The sequence below is a fragment of the Miniopterus schreibersii genome (genome assembly GCF_964146895.1).
Source record: "Miniopterus schreibersii genome assembly, chromosome: 18".
NCBI classification, from domain to species: domain Eukaryota; kingdom Metazoa; phylum Chordata; class Mammalia; order Chiroptera; family Miniopteridae; genus Miniopterus; species Miniopterus schreibersii.
In genome coordinates this window covers 4,080,503-4,103,580 of record NC_138121.1, presented here as the reverse complement: position 1 = coordinate 4,103,580, position 23,078 = coordinate 4,080,503, and the positions used below count along the sequence as shown (strand labels likewise).

Genomic DNA, 23,078 nt, shown 5'->3' with positions numbered 1-23,078 from the left:
CCAGGAGCTCCTGACTTTCATGGCCTGGAGCCCAGACCTGCCCACAGACTGTGGCCAGTGTGACCCCCTGGCCTTGAACTGGGGCCAGGGAGCTGCCTCCTCCCCACGACAGCTGGCTCTAAGGTTATCAAGATTTATTCAGGATAGTGTTAACGGAGGCGATGGGAGGGTGGGGTCCCTGACGTGCCATGGGCACACACAGAGGACCCTCCCCGCCCCCTCAAGGGAGGGGGGAGGCTCGCTTTTTCTTAAAAATATAAATGTATTTATCTGCATCATCACATCCCTGGGGCACCCAGCTGGCCCGCCCGTGGACCACAGGATGGGGAGGGAATAGGGTGTCAGGGCGCAAGTCTGAGTGAGGCAGAGTAGAGCTCCGCCGGGTGGGGGCAGCCTCACAGGGCTCCGTGCTGGGCCTGGTAGCGGGACAGCACAGCACGGTAGTGGGACAGCTCCTGGCGCACGGCCACCACCTCCTGCCTCAGCAGAGCGTTCTCCTTCTCCAGGAAGGCCGCCCGCACCGATATCTGGTTCTCCTTAAGCCGCCGGGCGTCGCGGGACCGCTTGGCTGCCTCGTTATTCTTGTACCGCCGGCTCCAGTACTTCTCGTCCTGGGGGTGCGGAGGTGGGAAAGCACTGAGGTCCCGAGGGGCTCCCCCGACACAGCGAGAGAAGGGAGGAGTGGCTTTGCTTGTTCCTTCAAGGACCAGAGAGAATCTAAAGGACCTTCACGGCTCCTTGCCCAGCAGTGGAGCCTAAAGGATACCGGGTCTCCCCTGAGATAGGTACCCAGGAGTCTGCCCTTCTAGGGCCCTGGTTGCTAAGGAGAGCAGGCCCCTAGCAACAGCTAAGGCATGAGAGGCCTCCACCCCAAACAACTGGGCTTCAAATCTCCAGTGTGCAAAGCAGACCCCACCCTCCTCACTTGACAAAGGGCCTGCAGTTTGCTCCTGGCTGCAAGGATGCTTGTTCCCTAGCAACAGGGCCTTCAGGGCATGAGAGATCCCAGTGAAAAGCATTGCCCTATACATTACCTTTCCAGATCCTGGTTGCTAAGGAAAGTCTAGCCTCCCTAGTGGTGGGATTTGATGTCCCATAAAATCTCAGAGCTAGTCCCTTTGGACCTGGTTGCCAAGGCAACTTCATCCCTCCTCATCAAACAAAAGTAAAGTCTAAGTGGTCCCAAAGACTGCAGCTGGTTTCTGACCTACTGGCCTTGAATAGAGGCCAGGGAGTTGCCCCCTACCCAACAGGTCCTGGTGGCTTGAAGAGTTGTCCTTTAGTGAAGGAGCTATCTTGAGACCTCCCCACGTGACTATGCCCAGGGTTTCTAGTCCTGGAATTGGGTTGAGGAGGAGGACCACTTCTTACCAAGGAGCACCCAGAGTTCTGAAAGATGCCTCTTGACCCCCATTTAATTAAAGCCTAGTTCCTGCTTGCTAGGGCAAATCCAGTCCCTTGCAACAGGGCCCTCTGTCAGGAGAAATCACTGATCTAGATTGGGCTTGTAGGCCGGTCCTAGCTGCTTTGAGTAGTTGTGTCTTGCATGAAGGTATGGCAAAGTCTTTTGAGAGAAGCCCAGGGACCTCTTGTTAGGGGAGACCCCAGAATTGGGAGGCCAAGTGCTAGAAAGATGCAGTCACTGCCCAAAGCACCCAAATCAGAATATGGCCCTGGCTGCCAATCGGAACCTGAGGCCTCTTGCCTATGAGGCAGTTTAGACCCAGGAAATAAGGTCTAGAGGACTGGCAAAGTCTGCATCCTAGGCTGATGTGATCACCCCAAAGGATGCCTCAAATCAGAGATCAAAAGACAAGCCCCGGCCTGGCTGGCTGGCTGCTAAGAGACAGACTGATACCCTACTGCTAAAAAATGCTGTCCTTAGCATCTGAGCCTGACAGAGCCTGAAGCCTGCCTGCCCCACTGAAGGGTTTGGGTTTGGATGACAGAAGCTCCAAGTCTACAACTGGTCCAGCAGGGCTGGCTGAGTCTGTCCCATAATTATACTATCTTCATAAATCTTAAGCCCAAAACTTTGACCCCTTGCACCACATGGCTAAGGAGGACTGATCCTTGGCTGTAGGAGAACCTGAGAGCTAATCCTAGTAAGAACCAAGGCCTGACTGTGAGGAACCCTGGCTGTGGGGGCTGTACTGGCCAAGCCTGTGTCCTACATCTGGTGGAGCTCACCTTCTGTTCCTCTGGCACCTGGATCTTCCTCGCCTTCTTCATGATGGGCTGGGGCTTAAGTTCCTCCTCTGAGAAGCGATGTCTCCGAGGGTCAAAGGTCTCATGGCCGGGAATGCTTGACAGAGCTAAATCAGCGGGGTCAGGTTCAAAGGTCATCAGCACCTCCACGGTATCTGGGTCCACAGGGCTGGGTGTGTCCCGAGAGGTCAGGCCTTGGGGAAATAGAATATATCACCTGAGTGTGTAGTTATTTGGGGGAGGAGGTTCCCAGATGCTATCCCCTACTCAGGTATCATATCCACCACAATGAAGGCTAACATAAAGTTTGCCAGGGATCAACCTCCCTAATATAAAATATGAAGGTTCCCTAAGCCATAGATGCTTAGAAATCATGGAACGAGCTCCTTTCACAAACGGGGAAACTGGCCCAATCATTACCTAACTTGCCCTAAGTTACACTTGAGTCTGAGCTATTGCTTCTAAAATCTCAGGCCTTCAGAGTCTGTGTTAGCTTCATCCCCCTAGACTAGCCTGAATCCTTACCGAATCCCTGACCAACACCTAGACTCCAAGCTGTTCAGGAAAAAGGAATCCAATGCGCTGAAAAGACCTTAAAAACCTCTTAAGAACTAATAGCTCTCAGGAGTTAGGGAAGAGAAACGGAAAGGGCTCTGCGATCCCAGGCAGTTGGTTCAAGAGGGGCAGGCGGCCTGTGCCTTTAAGGACCAGCAAGCAGGGTCAGCTGAGGACACCAGTTCAGGACCTAGTCACGTGCCGACGCCTGCTTCCTCCCCACTCGGCCTCCCCACCCCGCCGGCCACGGGCGCCCTCACGTTCCCCAAGCCCCGCCCCCTCGCGCGTGACCGCGCGTGCGCGCGAAGCACGGAGGAGGTTAGGGGAGGACTCACGTGGCGCGGGAGTGTGCGGCTGGGAGGGGGAGGGCCCTGGTTCTGCCCGGAGGTCGGACCAGTGGCAGGTGTGTCCAGGAATCCACGACCTGCTGCCCGACCCTGGAGACCCCAAGATGCCAGAGGGAGCACATCTTTCCTCTTGCTCCCTCGGGTCTCTCAGCTCGAACCTCTCAACCTCCAAGGATCCAGTCCCCCCTGCTCTCTGGGGAACACAGGAGAACCGGCTCCCTCCATCTTCTCCCCAAGGCCCTAATCACTCTCCACTGGAGTGCACACGATTCTGGGATCCTAGGCCCCTCCTCTGCCTGCAATATAGGAAGCTCGACCCTCACCCCAATAGAGGACCTAGAATGAAGATCCTCGGCCTTCTCCCCCCTGCTGGCCTGCAGGGCCTGGGGTCTTAGCCCCTCTCCGAAGGGGTACCCAGAAACCAGAGCTGGCAGTCCCTTATGTGTGGAGAAACCTAAGTCTGTGCCCAGCCCTCACCTCCCCAGTAGAGGGTCTAGGAGTTCCGTCCTATCCCAGTTCCACCAGTTCCCGCGCCCAGAATATGGGGGTACAGTCCACTTCTCACTATATAACTCTGGTATTCTGGGCTCCTAGTCCCGGTTCCACGAGTCCCCACATCCCACAGAAAAGTCCACACTACCGCCCCACTAGGCAGACTTCCTGGAATTCGGGGCCCTAAGTCACTCCTTTCTTACGGATCCTGGAGACCTAGTCGTTGATCCACTAGGGGACACAAATCTGATCTCTCCCAACATCTCTCAACTAGGGGTCCAGAATCCAGGAGCGCGGGCCTACTCCCACCGACTGGCCCCGGGTGTCGCGCAGCCCCGCCACTGAAAACTGAGTCCCGCCCACCCAGGGCCCTGCCCCAGCCGCTGCACCTGCGCGGTGGCCGCCCGCGGCCCCCAGGGCAGCCCGGGCGGGGGCGTGCCCCGGCGAGGAGCGAGGAGAAGACGAGCCGCAGGAGCCTGGCCCCGGGGAGGGTGCGGGCGTGCGCACGGGCGAGGGTGCGGGTGACGGGCCACCGGGGGGCGGCGGACTGGGTGGGAGCCCGTGCTCCAGCAGGAAGGCGTCCAGATCCACGTACTCCACGTCGCCGAAGGGCAGCGTCCGCTCCCACAGCAGCGGCGCTAACAGACTCGGGCCAGGCGTGGCCGTCGGGCGCCCCCGGGGGGACCCGCCGCCCACCACCGCCCCAGCTGGGGCATCCGCCGGGCCCGCCGTCTCCAGGCCCGGCCCGGGAACCGTGGCTGCCGGCAGAGCCGCCTTGCGCTCCTTTTCCTTCAGGAGACCTGGGGGCCAGGAAGACCGGGCAGGGCAGGGAGGGAGAGGAAGGTAGACATGGAGAAGAGACCCCGAGTCAGAGAGACAAGAGCAAAGGGAGGACAGAGACCCACACGACGGAGATCCAGAAAAAGAGGGGACAGACGGGGTTGGGGAGAGACCGGAGAGGGAGGGGACAGAGACTCGGAGAGGGAAAAAGACCCATAGAGAAAGGTCAGAGACGGGGGCGGCAGATACACAGAGAGGGGGACAGAGACCGAGAGAGGGAGAGAAACTCAGAAAGAGGGGAGGTCAGAGATGCAGAGAGAGATAGGGACAGAGACCCGGTAAGGGACAGATATAGAAGAGGGACGGAAGTTCAGACAGAGGTAGGTGGAGGGTTGGACAGGAGAGAAAAAAGAAGGCTCTGTGATTCCTCTGTAACCTACCCCCCACTGCGCACTGTACCCCGGCCTCCCTGCCCCCACACTCTGTAAGGGACAGGAAGGGGCTCTATTCCTGGGGCACATTCCTCATCCCTAGACTCCATGTGACCCCAAGAGGCCCCGCCCAAGCCCGTGTCACTACCGTGTGAGCATCAGACACACCCCCTCCCTCCTCCCTGGACCCCAGGGGTCCAGACTCTCGGAACCAAAGGGAAGAGGGGGATGGGGCCTAGATTCTTGGGTCCTCCGGGATGAGGACACTGGGGGGGAGGGGGGCCTGGACTCCTGGGTCCTTGGGCTTGACGGGCTTGAGGGCCGGCACTTTTGGGTCGTGGGTGCTGAGAGATCTGGGGACCTAAACACCTTAAGTTAAATGGGTAAAGGTTAGGAGGATGTTTTCTCCGAACGTAGAGGGTAGCTGTGGACCCCCCTCCCCAGCACCTGAGTCCCTAAGGGAGTAGGGTGTCTGAGTTGGGCGAGGTGGGGGCTAGAACTCACAGCTGGCTGGTTCTTTGGGCTTGCTGGTCCCCTGCAGAAGGCTCCGCAGCCCAAGCAGCGCTCCCCCGCCAGGGGGGGCCCCGGCCGGGCCGCCCAGCAGCAGGGGGGCCGGGGTCCTGTCGCTCACGGGCCGCGCCATCGCCGGGCACCTGCCCGCAGGCTTACGGGCTCATAGAGAGGCGAAGAGCTGGCCTGCCAGTCAGCGGTACACTCCTGTGGTTCGGGCGAGTGTCTGCCCAGGGGCGGGCGAGCGTAGCTTGCAAGATTCCAGTATCCAGAACAGTGCAAATCCTAGGAGCGACGGTGATTTGCAGTCCTCGCTGCAGAAACGTGCAACTCTAGAGGGTCCCAGGAGACCATGCAGTCTGGGTGAGGGAGTGATCAAATCAGGCAGCCAGCTCTTTGCAACAGAGGGTTTATGGGGACTCGAGGCGCTCCTTCTACAAGGTGGGCGAGCCTGGCTCTTCAAAATCGGCAGCTCTCAACCGAAGGCGCTTTGCAATCTGCACCAAGAGGTGTGCGCGGAGGGGCGGGGGAGGGGGCAGGAGGAGGCGGCTGCCTTGAGGCGTGGCCAAAGCAAACTTCTTTCGCGGAAAAAAAAATGCCAAACCAAAACACCCGATGCCTCAGCGAACACCCCTCCTTTCGGCCCCCGCCCGCGCATGCCCTGCCCCGCCAGCCTCCTGGGCCAGGCACCTCAGCCCCGTGCCTCCCTCGGGCTGAAAGTGCTGGCCAATTGCGTCCCTACCCCTCGAGACGCACAGCCAATGGGGCCCCTGGATCCGCCAAGGCCCGGGATGCAGGAGGGGCCCAGTGCGTGAAGTTGCCTGGCCTTTGGGTGAGAGGCGGGACCCTGACCTACATTTGGCCAATGGAGACGGAGCTGGGGGCGGGACCGTGACCCAGTTCGAGCCAATGAGGCAGGCGGGAGGAGGAAGCACATGGCTCTGCGCGTGCTGCCTGACCTGGAGAGTGGGTAAGGGGGGAGGAAAGGGGCGGCTTAAAGGAGCCGCATATCCAAACGACTGTTTGGGAAACAGGAAGCCAAAACCCGAATAGTGAGGTTTAGCAAAAGGGAAATTGGTTTCTAGAAGAAAGTCGCTATTCTCCAATAGCCGGCCGCGCCTAGAATCAGACCACTGAGAAACAGGAAGTATTCGGTCCCTTTAATAGCTTTGTTTTCGGGGTGACTCCCCTCCTCTCTTGGGTAGGGTTGGGAAGGGCAGGCGCAATCCTCGATGGGGAGTCTCAGCGACCGTGGGGGGCACCATCCACTGTAAGACATACGACACCGATTGCGGACGTTAGTTTAGGGCACGGTAGGATGGACTGCGCAGGGGGCGTGCAGGGGGCGGGGGCTGGGCCGCGTAGGGCTCTACCACCCGGAGGCTGAGAAGGGGGAATCGGAATATACCAGGTTGAGAAGCTGGGAGAAATGGTCCGGCAGTGGGCCGAGCCGCAGAGAGGCAGCAGGAAGGTAGAATAGGGACGTTCAGTTTCAGCATCTGGCTGAACTACGTGAACGTATTTTTGAGCGGAGGGGGGACCTGGACTGTACCATGTTTGAGAAGCCAGAGGGGTGGCGGTTTAGATCTCAGGGCTGAACCGAGAGGAGGGAGTAGGAAGGGAAGGAGACTGAACCATTTGATTCTAGGTAGGGGGGAGCTGTCAGGTTATGGAACAGCATAGGGTTATACCACATGGAAACAGAAAATGGATCTGGATTCTACCACTTTGGAAAGCCATAGTAATAAGAACAACGGACCAATAGTTATTCGTACCGTAAAGAAACCCTGGATCTTGGGATATATACCAAGTTGCAAGTTACAAGCAGCGAAGAGGAAAGACAAATCATGGACCAGCGATGGTCTATGGTGGGGAGGTGGACTGTAGCACGTTGACACATGGGTGGGGGGGAGCGATTGAGAACTCAGGAGGCTGGACCATACAGCAGCAGCAGAGGGTAGGACTTTATCATACTGACAGACCAAGGGGAGACACATAGGGGGGTTAGACCAAGATGTGGTGGGGGGTGCAGACTGGACCATACCATGCAGGCGGTAGTTGGGGCCTCGGCAGCGCCTCTCGGGGTGCCGGGGGTCCCTGTTGCCCCTCAAGGCCCTGTGGGCCAAGGGCTGTAGGGGCCGGCCGTTACCGCTGAGGCTCTGGAAGATCTGGGATGGAGGATTCTGGCTCAGGAGTCTCAGGGAATGCATCTGCCACGGGAGGGGAGGGGTGGTGACGTCACACAGGAAGTCCTGTCCCAGGGAGTGGATGAGAGGGGCCTTACTCAGCTCCACCCCAGCCCCAAGGGTCATCTGACCCTGACCTTTGCAGTTTCCAGTCAACATGGGAAGGAGGGTGGGTGAGGCAAGGGGGGGCTGGTAGGGTAGACCAAGGGTCACCTGGAGGGAGGTGATATTCAGGGCCCGGTCAATGAGGATCCAAGTGACAGTCTCAGAGCAGGGTGGGGTGCTGAGAGAGCCCTGATAGGTGATGAAGCCAAAGGATTCCGGGAATAGAAGCTCCAGGCTCAGGTCTTGAAGAAAGTAGGCATCATCTGTGGGCATATTATGCCACAGTGAAAAGGGATTCCCCTCTGAGCTCCCCTCATGTGCACCCCCCCCTCCCCAATGCACCATGAACTTACTCTTGTAGGAGATGCGGGTGATGGTATCACGATTAAGGAGGCGGCTGAGGAATGGGTTTGAGCTGCCAGCCACCTGTGTGGGTAGGGGTATGCGAGGTGAGGAGGTAGGAACCCAGAAATCCAAGCCTCCCATCCCTTCCTCCCCCAATATCCAGGAGTCTGGGCCTCCCAGCCTCCCTCTTCCTCAGACCCCAGAGTTCAGTGCCCAGCCCTTCTCTCCCTCCCCCGAATCTTGCCTGGGCTCACATTGACAAAGAGGCTGAGAATGGCCAAGCCATTGGGGCCCCGGGAAGCAGCGCTGAGGTTCCCATAGAGTTCTTGGTTGAAGTGGATGAGCTGCACCTGGGAGGGAAATACAGGGAGTGGGGTTCCCCAGCAGAAGGGGAGGAGAGAATGGGTGCAGCTCTGTGCCTTTGGGAGTCTCAAGTCAGGTTAAGGATTAGTGCGGGGGGGGGGGGGTGCAGTTCTGTTGGGGATGATTTGCTGAGGCATTAAGTGGAGGGTGAGGTGGGAGGAATTGGGTCGATTGGGGCAAGGGTCAGAAGTCAGTGGCCAGCACCTCAGCAGAGAAGCCCTGGTGGTTGATCTGGTGTTCAGAGCCAGCTCCATCACGTGCTCCAAATAGCAGCCGAAGTTCACTGAGTCGGTGACTATAAAGGAGGGGACCCCCAGACACATTGACCACAGGCCGGGGTGCAGGCAGGAAAGACACGTGGCGACCAGTGTTATACAGAGTTCCCCGGAGCTGTGGGAGAAGTGGAAGGTGACATGGGGACACAGATCTCTTTCCTCCCATTTCCACTCCTGCATTTCCCGCTTCCAACAAGCATTTAATCATTCAGCCTAGTTTGAGCACCAGTGACTTTCTAGGCTCTGTGCTGGTCCATAGCAGGTGCTCAATGTTGGTGAATTTACTTAATTAAATATTTATTGAGTTGCTACTATGTGCCATGGATAACAGGAAGAGACAATGAACAAGTAAACAATCCTGGGCCTCATGAAGCTGTGTTCTGATTGGGCAGAAACAGACAATAAATACTGATTCACATGAGTAACTGCTTAATTAATTATATCCTATGCTCCAGCTTGGAAGAGCTGGGGGTTATGAGAAAGTGTAATGGAAAATCTGGCCTAGATTAAAGTGGATGGGGAGGTCAGGGAAGGCTTCCATGAGGAGGAGACATTTGAATGGAGACCTAAAAGGTTAGTAGGGGTTAGTTTCAAAGAGCAAGGAGAAGGGCATTCCAGGAGGAGGGAACAGCAAGTGCAAAGGCCCTGAGGTGGACTATTTTAGTGACAGTGAAGAGGCCAGTGGGGCCAGAGCCATGAGCAAAGGAGAGAATGGTGATGGGAGCCAGATGTGCAATTATGGGGTGTTTTGTATTTTTATTTAAATAATTGAGTATATATAACACAGTGCCAGGCAAGTGTTTGCTATTATTACTTATTCTGAGAGAAGGATTTTGAACAGGAGAGGTATGGGATCTGGTTTGTGTTTTTAAACATCTCTCTAGCTGTAGAGTGGAGAATGGATTGCAGGAGGCAGAGAGGCAGGCCAGCAAGGAAGCTATGGCACCAGCCCAGGTGCAAGACTATGGTGGGAGCAGTGGCAGAAACAAGAAGTGAAAGGATTTGAAAGATACTCAGCAGGGAGACTGAAGGGCCACTTTGCAAATGGGAATGAGGGAGAAAACAGGAAGGGAATGGCTGCAAGGCCTTTAGCTAGGGAAGGTGAGTGAAGAGTGGTGCTGGCTCTTATGAGAAATGGTACTGCAAAATGGGCAAGAGCATGGAAGCTGGGACAATGCTGCCTGGGTTTGAGTCCCAGTGCTCGCACCTCTAGCTGTGTGACCTCAGGCAAATAACTTAACCTCTCTGTGCCTCAGTTTCTGCATCTATAAAATAAGGATAATATTAGAACCAATTTCATGGGGTTGCTGTGAGGATTAGAGGGCTTAACAAGCTTTTAAGACAATGACTGGTGTGGGAAACATCATTTTACCATTGTTTCTACAGAGATGGGGAGACCAGTGAGCCATGTGTGGGGAGGGTGACCCATTTTAGGGTGGAAGGGGCCTCCTCTTCACCCAGCATGTAGCCCTGATTCCCCAAGGCTGGCCTCCCACCTCAGGGCCCACCCCAGCCTCCACTCATGCCCACCCCAGTGGATTTGGTAACCCCCCCCGCCAGTCCCCTTACCTTCTCTCCCCCAGTGCTGAGCCTCAGTGGCGGCAGGAAGGGGTCATAAAGAACCCTCTTCAGTTCCACATCCACGGGGCTCTGCCGCTTCCCCACCGCACACAGACTCCAGGCTGCGTTCACCAGGCCCCAGAACGGAGGCCCTAGGGGCAGGGGAAGAGGCAAGGCAGAGCAAAGGGAGTCAGAAATACCGACTGGATCCCAATGTTGGCATCTGCGGAGAAGGCTGTGGTCTGGACTCCTGGATCCCAGGAGAGGAAGGGCTGGGGACCTGGACTCCTGGATCTGAGGGAGAAGGGGGCTGGGATCCAGAATCCTGGGTCCTAGAAGAATCTTGGCGGAGTTTCCTAAGACCCTCTAATACTGCGAAAACTCTCCTTGATCGAACCGATCTTAAATGAAGTCATTAGGGAAGGAACTACAACTCCCAGCAGGCCCTAGGGCTGCCAGCCTATTCATTCACTGCGAGTCTGCCCCAGAGCCTATGGGAGTTGTAGTTCTTTCAGTCTCCCCTGCTGCACAGCTGGATAATGAATGTACTGGGGAGAGGAGTTGCAAGAGAGGGCTGGACAAGGCAGGGGAGGGGGTCACTGAGCCTCTGGTTCCTAGCAGGAGCCAGGACTTGCCCGCCGCTTTCCCTGCACACACACACACACACACACACACACACACACACACTCACACTCTTCCACATCCCTCCCCCCTTCCTTCCACTCACTCCCACTCACTACTTGAAATGCGCATGTATAATGTCCCATGGTGAGCCACTGAGGTTCAGAGGCTGGACTGGACTCCAGAGGGATAAAGGGAGGGGCTGAGACTCCCGGGGAGGAGAGGGTTCCTGGGTCCGAGGAAGGAGGTGCCCCGGGCCGGACTGCTGGGTCCCCTCCCTGGCTGCACCTGGCACGAAGTTTCCCTGGAGATTATCCTTGTAGCTCCACCAGTCCTCGGGGTCAGGTGCAGGTCCGATGTGAGCTGGGGAGAGAGAAGCCTGAACCCCTCTCCTTGGCACCTCCACCCCCGTCCCTCCCTCAGGAGCTCCAGCCCCGACCCCAGGCCTTACCTGCCGCCCCCAGTGCAGCCCAGAGTACCAGCGCTCCAGGGGCGCTCAGACTGGCTGCACCGCCCATCCCCCGGAGGCCTCTGGGAGACCCCTCCCCAGTGCCACGGCCCCTCTCTCAGCTCTTCCCTCTCTTCTCTGTGGGACCTTGTCCCTCCAGGACTCCCAGCCTTCCTCTTCTCCCCACGGGGAGTCCCGGCTCCCCAAATACCAAGCCAGCCGCGGACTGAGATCCCCCCAACCCACTCCTCTCTCCTTCCCTCTGCCTCTCCTCCTTCCTCGCCTTCCCCCAGCCCTCCAGCCTCCCTCTGCCTCCTGATCTTTCTACTCCTCTCTCTGCCTGCTGCTTCTGCCTGAGGTTACCTCTCGGTTTCTAACCCACACCCCCTCTTGGCTCTTTTCATTAAGCTCTCCCAAACCACCTAACTCCACGTCCCCATCCTGCTTCTCTCACCTCCCCCTCCCTCTCTCTCCCTCCTCTGCTCCTGCCTCTTCTTTCCCTTCTCTCCCTCTTTACCTCCTCTCTCCCCCCCTAAGCTTCTCTCTCCCTCCTCCTCTCCTGCCTCTTCTGTTTCTCTGTCTCTCTCTTCTCTCTTGTCCCTTCCTCCCTCCTCCCCCTCCTTCTCTCAGCGTTATTTAATTTTTTTGTGGTTGTTGGGGGGCGGGGGCGGGTGCTCTCACAGCAGCGAACACTCCTCGGGCTGGTGTGTGTGTGTGTGTGTGTGTGTGTGTGTGTGTGTGTGTGTGTGTGTGGTGCCCAAGGGGCTGGATACCTCGAGGGGTCGCGGGGGCCGTGGGGGGGGAGGGGGGGCCGGACACCTGGGGCCGGAGCTGGCAGTTCCCATCCTCCGCAGGAGGGGGAAGGGGGGCGCTTAAGGTGGAGCTGGGAGAAGCCTCCCAGGTCTGCGTGCTCAGCGCCCTGACCCCGGAGGAGCCGGGGTCCCCCTGCTCTCGGAGACCCTGACTGGGACCTGCACCAGCGCCCGCAGCCCCCGCGGGGTGCTCCCCTCCAGCCTCCACCAGGGGCTGCCTTAACCCGGCTTGGGGATCCCCTGGGGGACTGCGGTGCGGTGAGGGCCGCTGACCAGGAGGGGGAGGCAGAGACCAGGAGAGGGAGCGAGGGGCGGGGAGGACGAGCGGGGAAGGCCCGGGCGCGCGCGGCGGGGAGGTCGCGGGGTGCGGGGGCGCTGGAAGGGAAGGGGAGCCTGGGGTAGCTGCGGAGAGACGTGGCGGAGGGAGATGGCGGGCTGGAGATGGGAGGAGACACACGCACTGAGTGAGAGAGAGAGGGACAGAGGCGGCGACCCAGGATGAGCTGCGGACGGAGGCGGGGAGAAGATGCAGACGCTCGGGGGACAGACATAGAGACACACAGAGAGAGAGAGAAGCAGAGAGACCCAGAGGCAGACACCCACTCGCAGGTTAGAGATGGAAAAACAGGCTGCCCGGCAGGAGCGGGTGCGGAGAGACCGAAACAGAAAGAAGAGAGAGAGACGGGGGCACAGCAAACCCTGGACAGACAGACAGAGGCGCAGAAACACACCTGGAGCCAGGGACAGAGGCCGGAGAGGAGAGGCGGGCACGCGAGCACATCTGTAAACAGAGATATTCGGGCAGAGAAAGAGATCTCAGCAGGGAGGAACGGAGGCAGAGACACAGGCCCACGCAGAGGGAGGCAGAGACACAGGCCCACGCAGAGGGAGGCAGGCCCCGAGACAGACAAACTGCCCATAAGGGCATCAGAAAGAGGCAGCAAGGACAGAGCACTGGAAATGGACGTTTAAGGACCTAGAGATGGAGGAGACAGAGACACCCAGAGAGCGCAGAAATGGAGACGAGAGAGCACGAGAAAGAAAGGTGTGTATTAATTACCCATTGCCTCATAACAAACTGCCCTGAAATTTAGTGGCTTAAAGCAACAAACATTTGTTGTCTTACGGTTTCTGAGGGTTGGGAACTTTGGAGCAGTCTAGCTGAGGGAAGTTACCTGACCTCCAGGCTGAGTTCAAGGCTTTCTCTGGGCTCTTCCAGTGAGCTGATCCACCTCAATGATCCACCTCACTGTTTCTCACTCAGAACTGGCTCTGCCTCCCATCCCTGCTCATAGACCTCCCATAGCTCCCCAGTGCCCCTGAGGAAAAACCCAGGCCCTCAGCCTGGCCCTAGAGGCCCCCCATGATCTAGACACCACTAGTTTCCAGCTTCATCTCTCTTCTTTTACCACACCAGGCCCTTTGGCCTTTGGCCTTGGGACCTTTGCAAAAATGGTTGCCTCTAACTGGGGCTCTTTCCCAGTTCTCTGCTGGGCAAATTACTACTCAGACTCTTATGCACTACAGAGTCTGCTCTTGTAGGAAGCCATTAGCAATGCTGAGGTAGGCAGGGGCCTCCTCTTAGCTCAGGAAGCCACCTGTGGCGCCTCCATTTTAATGCACAGACAGACTGGGCTTGGTGCCCGAGGCAGAGGGAATGACCATGCTGGAAGTGGGTCCCAGATGTGGATTTCACGCCTATTGGTCTCGGGCGCTGGGAACAAAGTTTGGGCCATGAGGAACATATGGGGCTTGCCTACTCCTTACTTTCATCTCCTACCTTCCCAGTCCCTGGGTGGGAGGCAGTAGGGTCAGGCCTGTCCAGGCCTGCCTGGTTCCCACAGCCCCTCTTGGCCTCTTCACCCCTTTTTCCTTGCTCTCAACTCCTACTTCCTTGGGGAGCCCAGAAAAACCTCCTTGATCTATGTCCTAGCCTCTGGGCTCTCCTCTTCTCGGGGAGATGTGGCCGCTGTGTATTTAATGACAACAAACTCAAATGGCCCTTACTCTGTGCCAGGCATTGTTCTAAGCCCATGACATACACATATTAACTCATTTAATCTTCATACTATGCCCTGTGGGTTACTTCCCATTATTATCATCATCACCCTCATTTTATAGATGAGAAAACTGAGAGGCAGAGAGGGATTTGAGCCCAGGCAGTCTGGCTCCAGAGCCCATGATCTTCATGAAAATGGTCCCTGGGACAGTGCCATTGATAGAACTTTCTGCAATGGTGGAAATGTTCTGTATCTGCTCTGTTCGGTATGCTGATCACCAGCCACTTGGAATGTGGCTAATGCGACTGAAGAGTTAAATTTTAAAATTTGTTTCATTTTAATTAATTTAAATTGAAATGTGGCTCCTGTATTGGACAGCTCAGCTCTAGAGACTAAATTTGAGTGCCAACTGCTTGCTGTGTAATGGTTGCTGACTCCTCACCTCTCTGAGCTAGTTTCTTCATTGAAGATGTGGTTAAGAATTCTGGCCAAACCCAAACACACCTGGGTTTGATCCCTGCCTTCATCTCAAGGCAGAGTCCCCCTGGGAGCCTCAATTTCTTCATCTGTATAATGGGAATAATAATAGGACCCACCATCAACCAATGAATGCATCAATAGGTGGAACAACAAATCAATGTTTCTCTTTCCCTCCTTTTCTCTCTCTTTCTCTTTCAAAATCAATAAATAATTAAAAAAAAAATAGGACCCACCTCTTTATTCAACAAATATTTATTGAGTACCTATTATGTTCTAGGGACTGTGGTAACAGCATGGAACAAAACAGACACAATCCAGGGTCAGGGCAGCAGAAGGTGGAATGGAATGTCATGGCCAGACATCAACTACTTCCAATCTTAGCCACTCTTTTCCTGGAAATGCCAAAAATCTGCTCTAGCACCACGTGATGTCATAGTATATTCTGGGTTCTGATTGGCTGAGGGTCTGACACAAACCCTGTAAGCTAATTTTCCTAAATATCCTTTCTCTTTTCTTTCCTTGTCACCAAAACATCCTATTTAGCTGGGTGCAAGATAGCCCAGCATCAAAGGCTATGTTTCCAACCTGTCTTGCAGCTAGGTGTGGTCATGTGACTAACTTCTGGCCAATGAGAACAGAGCAATTGTGTAGCAGCTTTTGGCAAACATCCTTATAAGTCAGCTGTGTGGGCCTTTTGGCCTTTTTTCTTTGCCTTCCTCCATTCTGCTGCATGGATACAGACGTGATGGCTGGAGCACTGTCTGCCATCTTGGACCACGGGGACAAGGACCGTTCTAAAGATGATGGAGAGGAAAGCTAGTAGGTTCTTGGTGGCTTGACCATCTCCAGACCTCTTCTATGGAAGAGAAATAAATTTCTGTCTTAAGACAAAGTTATTTGGGGTTTACTATGACTCCTAATAATACAGATGTTTGAGGCATCACTTCAGGTTCAGTTGGGTTGCAAGTTAGACCATTCATTGATCAGTTTTTCAAAAAGTATTTATTGAACATGTACTATGTGTCACGCACCTTTCTAGATACCAGGGATACAGCCATGAAGAAAACAAAATCCCTGCTCCCATGGAGCTCACATTCTAGTGGAAGAGATAGAGAAATGGTAAACAGAATGACAAATATTTAATACATCAGTTGATAAGTGCTAAAAAAATAATAAAACAGGACAAAGAAACGAGAATGATTGGTAGGAGCTTCTGTTTAGTTAAGTGGGTCAGGGTAGGCCTCTCTGATGCTGTGAAATTTGAGCAGAGCCATGTAGTGGAAAATTCTAGTGCTCACCCATGTCCAGCTGTGGTAGGCCCCCCCAAGATGTCCACACTCTAATTCTTGGAACTGGTGAATATGTGACCTTACATGGCAAAGGGGACTTTGCAGAAGTTAGGAAGGTTAAGGATTTTGAGATGGGGAGATTATTCTGGATGATTTAGGTGGGTCCCATCTAATCACATGGGCCTTTGAAAGCAGAGAACCTTTCCCAGCTGTGGTCCAGAAAAAGATGTGAGGACAAAGAAGAGTCAGAAGAAATTTTAAGTGTGTGCCATTTATAGCTTTGAAGATGGAAGAAGAGGCCATGAGCCAAGGAATGCGGGTGGCCTCTACGAGCTGGAACTGATAAGGAAACACATTCCCGCCTTTTCGGCCGCCACCCGCGCCTGCTGGCTTTCACGCGCTCCGTAGGCAACAATTTGGCCAGCACTTAGTGACGTCATATCAGCTTTCTCACCGGATTGGCTATTTTGTCAGGGAGCGGCAGCCCTACTTGGGCTCAGCAGAGGCCTTCTTCATTTGCCCCTCAGAAACCTTCCCAGCACAGATTAGGGGTCTGTAGCCAAAGTTCCTCAAGATTTAAGACTTTACTGATGAGACTAGCTGCACAGGATTCAGGCCAAATGTCCTAGCCAGGGACCCAAAGGTCCCGCTTGCACTTTGTCGCCTTTGGTCAACAGGCCTTGCCGCCCTCACGGGGCTGGCGCAGGCTAATGACGTCAGGAGCTGCACGGCATCTGATTGGCTCAAGGGACGCGCCATCGAGGTAAAAGTCTCTGCTCAGGGTCTATTCTAAGTGCACTGGTTGGCTCTCGAGGCCTTGCAGGTGGGGCTCTAGTGCTCCGGCCCGGGACTCGGGGTTGGAGGCCGCAGGCCGCGGCAGCCGCCCCCTCGCTCCTCCTGCTGCAGGCGCCGCAGAGGCCTGGCCCAGCGAGGCCTCCAGGCAAGTGCGAGGCCGTGGCGGTCGAGGACCAGGCGCGCGGGGTCCGGGCCGGGGCCGCCCGCCGCGCTGCCCAGCAGCAGGTAGTGGGCGCCGGGCTGCAGGCGCAGGCAGCCGCAGGCCAGGTCTGCGCTGGGCACCCAGGCCTCCTGGCCGCCGCGGCGCACGGGCCGCGCAGGCTGCTTGTACACGGCCAGCACGCGCAAGGCCAGCCGCCGCCACGCCGGGCCCACCCCCTCAGACGCCAGCACCTGTGCGTGGAGAACTGAGGGGAGGAAGGATCTCAGCCGGGTAGCTGGGAGCCCCCTCGGGTCCCGGCCTCACGTCGGAAAGGGTGAGTCTGTGGGAATGGGGCGGAGGCGCAGACATGGGCGCTTGAAGGGAGGCAGAGGGCCTGAGGTAGGCAAGGCAAGGCAAGGGCCTGTTCCCTTCAACCAGTTCCCCCTTCTCCTTCCATCCCCAGGAGGCCACCTCTCTCTCAGACATGTCAGGCTGAAGGAGAGAGTGAAACTGGGCCAGGCCAAGAACATAGGGAAAGAGGAGGCATAGGAGGAGAGGGAACACCCCCTTTCCACTGCCCCTACCTCCCAGTTGTCTCCTGTCGCATTAAGTCCTATATTAGGAAGGGCCCTTTAGAGTCTAACACCCCTTCCCATTTAAGATGAGAAAATGAAGACCAGAGAAGGGGGTGGCATGTCATCGGGAACCTATGCAGCCACTGGCCTTTTTCTCCCCACCACTCACCATAGTCCAGTTGGCAGTACCTCCAAAGGCTCATGTGTACCCTGGTGTCCGAGATATTGCAGTAGTTGTGACACTGAGGGTCTGGGGAGGGTCAGGCTGTCTGCAGTGGGCTCCTGAGGCCTGGACCACAGCATTCTGCCCCTGCCCATCCCCACATTCCATCTTGATGGACAGGGATCAATCAGCCCATCCCAATCCCTCTTGCTGGTAGGGATCTCCACACTAGCCTGTCTTACCGGAGCTGTAAGCACTAGAGGTCGTGGCAAGGGTCGTTGTTGCCTCTTGGATTCCTATGAGAGACCAAAGGAGAAATTTAACCTTAATCCGCCCCCCCCCCCCCCAAGCAACCCAGACATCCATCTATTCCCTTAAGGCACAAGAGGGCAAGCATCCTTTGCCCTTCCCAGGACCTGAGTCCCAATCCCTAGCCCCTTCTTCCTTCAGACCCAGGAGTCTGCACCCCCAGCCCCCTCCTCCCTCAGATCAAGGAGTCTAGACTCTCAACCTTTTCCTCCCCAAGGCCAAGGAGACTGGAATTTCAGTCCCCACTTCCCCAAGAACCCAGAGTCTGGCCTCCAGCCTCTAGCTCCCATCCCAGGGACCGAACCCTCATCACACTTGTCTACTGGAGATCTGTGATGTCTCATTCCAACCCCATTTAGGACTTGTGGCCCCTCAGGACTCACGCTGGCAGGGCATCCTGGGGGAGCCACTCTGCTGGTAGCCAGGACCACAGCGGTTGCACGTCAGGCCGGTGACCCCTAACTTGCAGGAGCACTGCCCGCTGGTCTGGTTGCAGGTGCCACCTATTGCCCCAATAGGGTGGCACTGGCAGGCTATATGAAGAGAGGATCTGGAATGTGGGGTGTCTGGGGCCTAGATGTTCCTTCCTAATTCCCCAGGCCCCTCCTCCCTCAGACCCAGGTGTCTGGTCCTGCCTCCTTTCCAGACTGTACTCACCCCTGCAGGCTTTGCGGCTGGTAATAGGCTGCCTAGGGTCCCTCCAGAACCCTGGTTGGCAGTAGTGGCAGTGCCGCCCAGCTGTGTGGTGGCGGCATCGCTCACAGACACCCCCACTCCGGCCTCCTGACAGCCTGAACAGCTCAGAGTTGAACCTGCAGCGTCTGGCATGCTGGTTGCAGGAACAGGCTAGGAGCAAGATGGAGCCCATCAGACCCATGCTTTCTGTTTCCTGTCCCCAGCTTTCCCCCCACTGCCCTCAGGAAATAGACTGTGGGTACAATGTAAAAGAGACTGCCAGGGGGTACCTGGTTAAGCCTGGATCTCAGAACCTCTTCATTCTCATCTTTAAAATGGGGGCACTGGACTGGAGCCGGGTAAACCCAAGGGGACTGATGAACCTCAGTTGTGTGGAACCAGGGGGCTTAAAGAAGAGTGGCAGCTCTGGGCGTGGGCTATGGAGTCAGACCCTGGTGTTCGTGTCCCACTGTGTTTCTTGGGCATATGACTTCTCCTTTTTGTAGCTCAGCTTCCTTTGCTGTAAAATGACATTTATAATATCTGCTTCATGAAGTTTAAATAAAAACTAATAGATATAAAGTGCTTAACACAGGGCCTGCCACAGAGTATGGACTTGCCCATTTAGAGCTTCCATGTGCCAGGTGCCATGTGCTGAGTGCCTGGTGTGTTGAATTCCCACAGCAGCTCTGTGAGGTTGGGGCTATCATCATCCCCATTTTATAGATGTGAAAACTGAGGCACAGAGAGGTGAAGGCACCTGCACCAAGGTAACTCAGCTAAAGAGTGGTCAGAGGCAGGATGGGAATCCAGGCCTTCCGGTTCCAGTCTGTGCTCTTAGCAACCCCACTCCAGTGCTTCTCACATAGCTCACAGGATTCTGTGACATTGTGTGCATTAACCTGAGAGCACTTCAGGTTTTCTAAGGCAGTGGCTCTCAAATCTTACTACTTATCAGAATCACTGGGAAAACGTTGAAAAAGAACCACACTGATTCCAGGGCCCACCTCCAGCACTTCTGCTGGGCCCAGGGATCTGTATTTCTAGCAAGAATCCCAGAGTGAGATGCCTATGCAGGGGGTTCATGACCACTCCTTGGAGAGGTCGAAGGAGTTTTGGACTGTAAGAGGTTTGAGAGGCCTGGACTGGCAGGTCCTGAGGACTCAGAGGAGTAGTGGGAAGGTCACAAGGGAGCTGAGATAGCTGTGTGTTCTTGGGAAAATGACTCTCCCTCTCTGAGCCTTGGTTTCCCCCCTGTTCAGTGGGGATCTCCGTTAGAGGTAGGAATGCTGTTCAGCTTATCAGTGAGTAATTAGTGAGCTTTGGATTCTTTCTGACCTGAGGGTGACCCTGTCACCTTAATTTTCTCTGGAAAACTCAGATGGGAAAGGGGTCTAGGCCACCACTGCTATAAAGCCTGCAGCTTCACCAGGGGTTAATCTCACCCTGTCTGCCTCCACCCTTCTCCATCACAACACTGTGGGTCTCCTGCTCAGGTTTAGAGGACAGTGCCCAGCTCTACCTGGGGGTGTGGTGATTCTCAGAGGGACAGCCTCCCCCACTCCCAGGTTCTTCCCAGGCCCAGGATGAGCCCTGCTGCACCCCCAGGCCATGTTAGTCTTTCCTGTCAGGGAGAGACAGGAGCCCCCTGATTGGCAGGTAGGCAGCTGGAAGTCTGGGGTGGCAGAGATGCTGGGCAGGCAGAGATGTGAGAGGCTGTGAGGGGAGGTGAAGAGGGGACCCAGGTGGAGAACAGCGAGGGGAGAAGCAAGGAGCTGGCAGCTCTGGGGTGGGAGAGAGCATCCTGCTCCTTAGGGACAAGGGACCAGCTGCTAGGGAGTCATGGGTCCTGGTGGTGGGTGAGGGTGGGGAGAGTGGGCCCAGAACTCACGTAGGCAAGTGTGGGGGTGCCAGGGTGTGGCAGGTCGCCAGGGCCAGTCTCGGTGGGATGGGCGGCAGCTCTCGCACCCAGGGCCGGTGGTGTGATGGCGGCAGCGGCAGCGGGGGGGCCGGGCGCGGGCAGCGCAGCGGGCGGCATGGCCGTGGCACTGGCAGCGTCCTCTCACTCCAGCTGCTGCCAGCCCTGCCCGGCCCCCAAACTCCACTCGGAGATGACTGGCCACCACACTGGACTTAGAGCCTGGCGGGGTGCGGAAGGTCACCTTTTCAGGCCCCCCCAAGGCCCCAGGCCAGGCAGGTCTGCGCCACAGCGATCTCCAGGGGCCTCCTGTGGCCCAGGTGGCCGACAGGACCAGGGCTGGGGGGCCTGGGGTGCAGAAGCGCAGGCTGACGGAAGTCAGGAGGAAGGAGCCCCCCAGGGCCAGGGTCAGATTGCCATTGCAGGTGGCCCTGGGGCTAACCTGGGCCCCTGTGGAGAAGGTGCAGGCCTGGGGACAGGAGGCCGCCATGCCAGCCAGCTGGGTCACGGGTGGGAGGCAGAAGCGGGGGCGGCCCCCTGGATGGTAGCATGGGTCTGAGGTGGCCTGGCTCAGGAGGAGCAAGAGGGCGAAGGTCATGGGCATGGTCCCAGCAGGGCAAACACCTGGGAGGACAGGAGTGGCCTCGCTGAGGGCCTCAAGCTGTCCTCAGGTGTCAGCCTCCCCCAGGCTCCCCCAGACCTCCTGAGGACCTCAGAATTCCACCCCCAGCCCTGCCCATGCCCCCTGCCCGGCTGCTTCTAAGCGAGGAAAATAGTTCCATCTGGGGAGAATTACTGTTTACACAACCCAAAGGGGAAAGAACGCAAGCAAAATCGAGAATTTTGCCTGAACTAATCCGTAGCTTAACACCCCAGAGCGATCTGTCAGTGTCAAGGGGCAGGGGCCCTGGGGAGAAGGTGGGGGAGACAGGTGGCGAACCTGAGGGAGGGTGATAGAGGGCACCAGGGGCGGTGGGGTCGGGGCTGGGCAGGGGAGGGGGATTTAGAAATGGATGAATCTCTGAGAGGAAGGAATAGAGAAAGGGACAGAGGCACAGCCAGCAGGGATGGAGGGAGAGGGGAGGCAAGCCTAGGGGAAGGGCCAGGAGCAGAGAAAGAACCATGGGGAGAGAAGACAGACACCAGAGGAGGCCAGGAGGCCCAGACAGACAGTAGCTGTCCACCCAGAGTCCACAGGGAGTAGCGGGAACAGGGGCCCAAAGAGCCTAAGGGCCAGTACAGACAGACAGGCTGGCTGGCTGGCTCTGAGGCATCCGGGATCAAGAGAACAGACAGCCTGGCTGGCCAGGGCCTGGCCTGCAGGAAGGGGAGGAGGGAAGGGGCCGGTGCAGGGCGGGTGATCAGAAGCGGGAGGCCAGGCCTGGGCCCCCTGGGATCAGAGCGGAGGCCCTTTCCCACGTGATGCCCTAACCCTGTTCTCCACACTCGGGGCACGGAGGGGATTATCACCAAACCACCCGGTCCCCCAGCCACCCACCCCCAGTCTCCTCTACCCTTAACCCTTTCCCCCCCAGGTGCAAAGCCCAGAGAACCTGCTAAGGAAGAGGATGGAAGGGCGGGGCTGGAAACCTGGGTGGCTCTGGGGCTGGGAAGTGGGTGCAGGAACCATGTGGGGTAGGGAAGGCAGGTGCTAGGTTCCCCTTAGGACTCCAAGTAGGAGGACACTCAGACCTTAAGTTCTGAGGACTTTCTGATCATCTCAGCCACCCCTCCATCTGCCATCCTAGGCCTCAGGGCCCAAGGATCTGAGCCCCGGCATTCTCTACTCATCCTAAGGTCCCCAGAGCAGGTAGGGGACAGATGTTGGGGGTGGTGAGTGTTGAGGGAGGAGAGAAAGAGGCAGGACAGGACAGGGCCAGAGGCCGGATTGTCCAAGGGGGGCCAGAGTCCTGACCTCCAGGATGGCAGAGCCAGGAGGGACTTGGTGCTGAGATGCCCCCACTTTCCCCTCCCAGGGCCGGCAGCCCCTAGTGAGGAACTCGCTCAGGTCTGGGGGCCTCAGAGCCGTTCTGGGCCCCACTGCTCAGGGCCCTGGCCCTGGCTCTGGGTCTGGACCCGGGCTGAGGGTCAGGGAGGCACCTGTGGGTGCAGGTGGAGTTACATCCTCCCTCAGCCTGATTTCACAGCCACCAGTGTCCCCACTGTTGTCGCCATGTGCAGAGAATGTCTCCCCCTGCCCCTGATGACAGGCACCACCCTCCGCCCCTGCAGAGGAGCCTGGCGCCATTTTGTGCTCTGGCGGCGGGCATTTGCGCACAGTCCCTGGGCGCCAGCATGTTAAGGACCTGGCCCCAAAACCCTCCCGCCTCTTCTATCTTGCCTGGGTGGTTCAGGCTGGACCACTTTCTGGCCCTCAGACCTTGGACAACCAGACTGTGAGTCCCCCAGTGCTCCTGAGGGACCCAGAAGCCACCCCTGCCCACTTGGGGACCCAGATGTCCAGCCCCCACCCCTTCTGGGAGCTAGAGCCCACCCCCAACCCCTTCAAAGAACAGAACCTAGTTGTGCTCCCACCAGACCCATAGCCAGGGACACGGGCCTGGGCGGCATGGGGGTCCATCTGGGACTCAGGCTCCTTTTCCCCACCTTTTTGGTAAGCACCCCGCTCCTCAACCCTGACGCTGGCCAAACCTGCACCCAAGACGAGAGTGTCCTCTGCGGTTAGTTCCTCAT

The 23,078-nt window shown here is 57.0% G+C and overlaps 3 protein-coding genes across 7 annotated transcripts; all 3 read right to left on the bottom strand.

Annotated features, from left to right (window-relative positions):
• Positions 1–118: 118 nt before the first annotated feature.
• Positions 119–5,969, bottom strand: DBP (D-box binding PAR bZIP transcription factor). Of its 3 annotated transcripts, XM_081118687.1 has the most exons (4): positions 5,318–5,969; positions 3,992–4,402; positions 2,191–2,402; positions 119–611 (listed from the first exon to the last, which is right to left on the bottom strand). In XM_081118687.1, exons 1-4 carry the CDS (start codon positions 5,454–5,456, stop codon positions 396–398), a joined length of 978 nt encoding a protein of 325 aa, XP_080974813.1. In that variant the 5' UTR covers positions 5,457–5,969; the 3' UTR covers positions 119–395. The 3 variants fall into 3 exon arrangements, with proteins under 3 accessions (XP_080974813.1, XP_080974814.1, XP_080974815.1); XM_081118688.1 differs by lacking the exons at positions 3,992–4,402; positions 5,318–5,969 and adding an exon at positions 3,099–3,973 and having other exon boundaries at positions 121–611; XM_081118689.1 differs by lacking the exons at positions 3,992–4,402; positions 5,318–5,969 and adding an exon at positions 2,734–2,809 and having other exon boundaries at positions 121–611.
• Positions 5,970–6,462: 493 nt separating this feature from the next.
• CA11 (carbonic anhydrase 11) lies at positions 6,463–11,838 on the bottom strand. Of its 3 annotated transcripts, none has more exons than XM_081118684.1 (9): positions 11,230–11,838; positions 11,067–11,141; positions 10,167–10,309; positions 8,527–8,712; positions 8,214–8,309; positions 7,968–8,040; positions 7,723–7,877; positions 7,368–7,533; positions 6,463–6,591 (listed from the first exon to the last, which is right to left on the bottom strand). In XM_081118684.1, exons 1-9 carry the CDS (start codon positions 11,294–11,296, stop codon positions 6,566–6,568), a joined length of 987 nt encoding a protein of 328 aa, XP_080974810.1. In that variant the 5' UTR covers positions 11,297–11,838; the 3' UTR covers positions 6,463–6,565. The 3 variants fall into 3 exon arrangements, with proteins under 3 accessions (XP_080974810.1, XP_080974811.1, XP_080974812.1); XM_081118685.1 differs by having other exon boundaries at positions 7,723–7,856; positions 11,230–11,753; XM_081118686.1 differs by lacking the exon at positions 7,368–7,533 and having other exon boundaries at positions 11,230–11,836.
• Positions 11,839–16,638: 4,800 nt separating this feature from the next.
• Positions 16,639–20,988, bottom strand: NTN5 (netrin 5; the record flags this gene model as incomplete). The annotated part of the gene is made up of 6 exons (XM_081119097.1): positions 16,639–17,009; positions 17,489–17,569; positions 17,725–17,778; positions 18,175–18,324; positions 18,449–18,637; positions 20,358–20,988. 6 exons carry the CDS (start codon positions 20,986–20,988, stop codon positions 16,639–16,641), a joined length of 1,476 nt encoding a protein of 491 aa, XP_080975223.1.
• Positions 20,989–23,078: the final 2,090 nt, after the last annotated feature.

Excerpts from the sequence above, each read along its gene's own strand:
- DBP (XM_081118687.1), bottom strand. The coding sequence starts at position 5,456 with ATGGCGCGGCCCGTGAGCGACAGGACCCCGGCCCCCCTGCTGCTGGGC. Across the intron at positions 4,403-5,317 it reads GCCCAAAGAACCAGCCAGCT|GTCTCCTGAAGGAAAAGGAG; the intron begins GTGAGTTCTAGC and ends CCTGGCCCCCAG. Across the intron at positions 612-2,190 it reads AGGTGCCAGAGGAACAGAAG|GACGAGAAGTACTGGAGCCG; the intron begins GTGAGCTCCACC and ends CCGCACCCCCAG.
- CA11 (XM_081118684.1), bottom strand. The coding sequence starts at position 11,296 with ATGGGCGGTGCAGCCAGTCTGAGCGCCCCTGGAGCGCTGGTACTCTGG. Across the intron at positions 10,310-11,066 it reads CCAGGGAAACTTCGTGCCAG|GGCCTCCGTTCTGGGGCCTG; the intron begins GTGCAGCCAGGG and ends CCCTGCCCCTAG. Across the intron at positions 8,041-8,213 it reads TTCTCAGCCTCTTTGTCAAT|GTGGCTGGCAGCTCAAACCC; the intron begins GTGAGCCCAGGC and ends CTACCCACACAG.